Source organism: Salvelinus alpinus, chromosome 6, assembly GCF_045679555.1.
Source record: "Salvelinus alpinus chromosome 6, SLU_Salpinus.1, whole genome shotgun sequence".
NCBI classification, from domain to species: domain Eukaryota; kingdom Metazoa; phylum Chordata; class Actinopteri; order Salmoniformes; family Salmonidae; genus Salvelinus; species Salvelinus alpinus.
In genome coordinates, this window is record NC_092091.1 from 74,463,580 (window position 1) to 74,464,273 (window position 694).

At 39.5% G+C, this 694-nt stretch overlaps 1 protein-coding gene across 1 annotated transcript in view; it reads right to left on the reverse strand.

Annotated features, from left to right (window-relative positions):
- Positions 1-387, reverse strand: part of LOC139579313 (GTPase IMAP family member 9-like) — a 1,199-nt gene extending 812 nt beyond the window's left edge. The window contains exon 1 of the mRNA XM_071407872.1: positions 1-387. This exon is cut by the window's left edge and continues 812 nt beyond it. Coding sequence (XP_071263973.1) covers positions 1-340 — 340 coding nt within the window. The 5' untranslated portion in view covers positions 341-387.
- Between the last annotated feature and the right edge of the window lie 307 nt (positions 388-694).

Genomic DNA, 694 nt, shown 5'->3' on the forward strand with positions numbered 1-694 from the left:
TTTCAAGCAGGAACTGTTCAATTGTTACATCATCATCATCAAGAAGGTCTCCATGTGTGAAGAGAACCATGCTGTATTTTGATGCTTCATCACCAAAGAATCTCTGAATTATCTCCACAGTTTCCTTTTCCTCTTTAGTGAATCTTGCCAGCTTGATCACAATCAGGAACACATTGGGACCAGGAGCAGAAAAAGAGATGCATTTAGCAATCCTTTTCAGTGACTCCTCATTGGACAATGTAGTATCAAACAACCCTGGGGTGTCAATAACAGCTACACTTTGCTCACCCACCTTCCCTCTTCTCTTGTCACAGTTTTTTGTCTGAGAAATAGAGGACATTTTTGATGGGAAAGCTTTATTCCCTAGAATGGTGTTTCCTGCAGCACTTTTCTGGTCTTCCCGACCAGAACAATGCGGAACTCCTCATTTTGTGTAAGCAGTTTGATTCCTGTTGGATAACAAGAACACTTGTTACATTTTTAAGAGGTCTAGACTTCATGTACTGCTTGTTAGCACATTTTGAGTAATGGCAAAAACAATTTGTTTCACACTTCTTCTTAACACAAAGCAGTACTTCATGGTCTGCACAAAATAATCTGTGAGCATCGCCTCTACAGATGCAGGATCTTAATTTTAGCCTGTTTGCTACAGTAGGAAAATAGTCCTGCAGCAATAGGAAATGTGAATTATTAT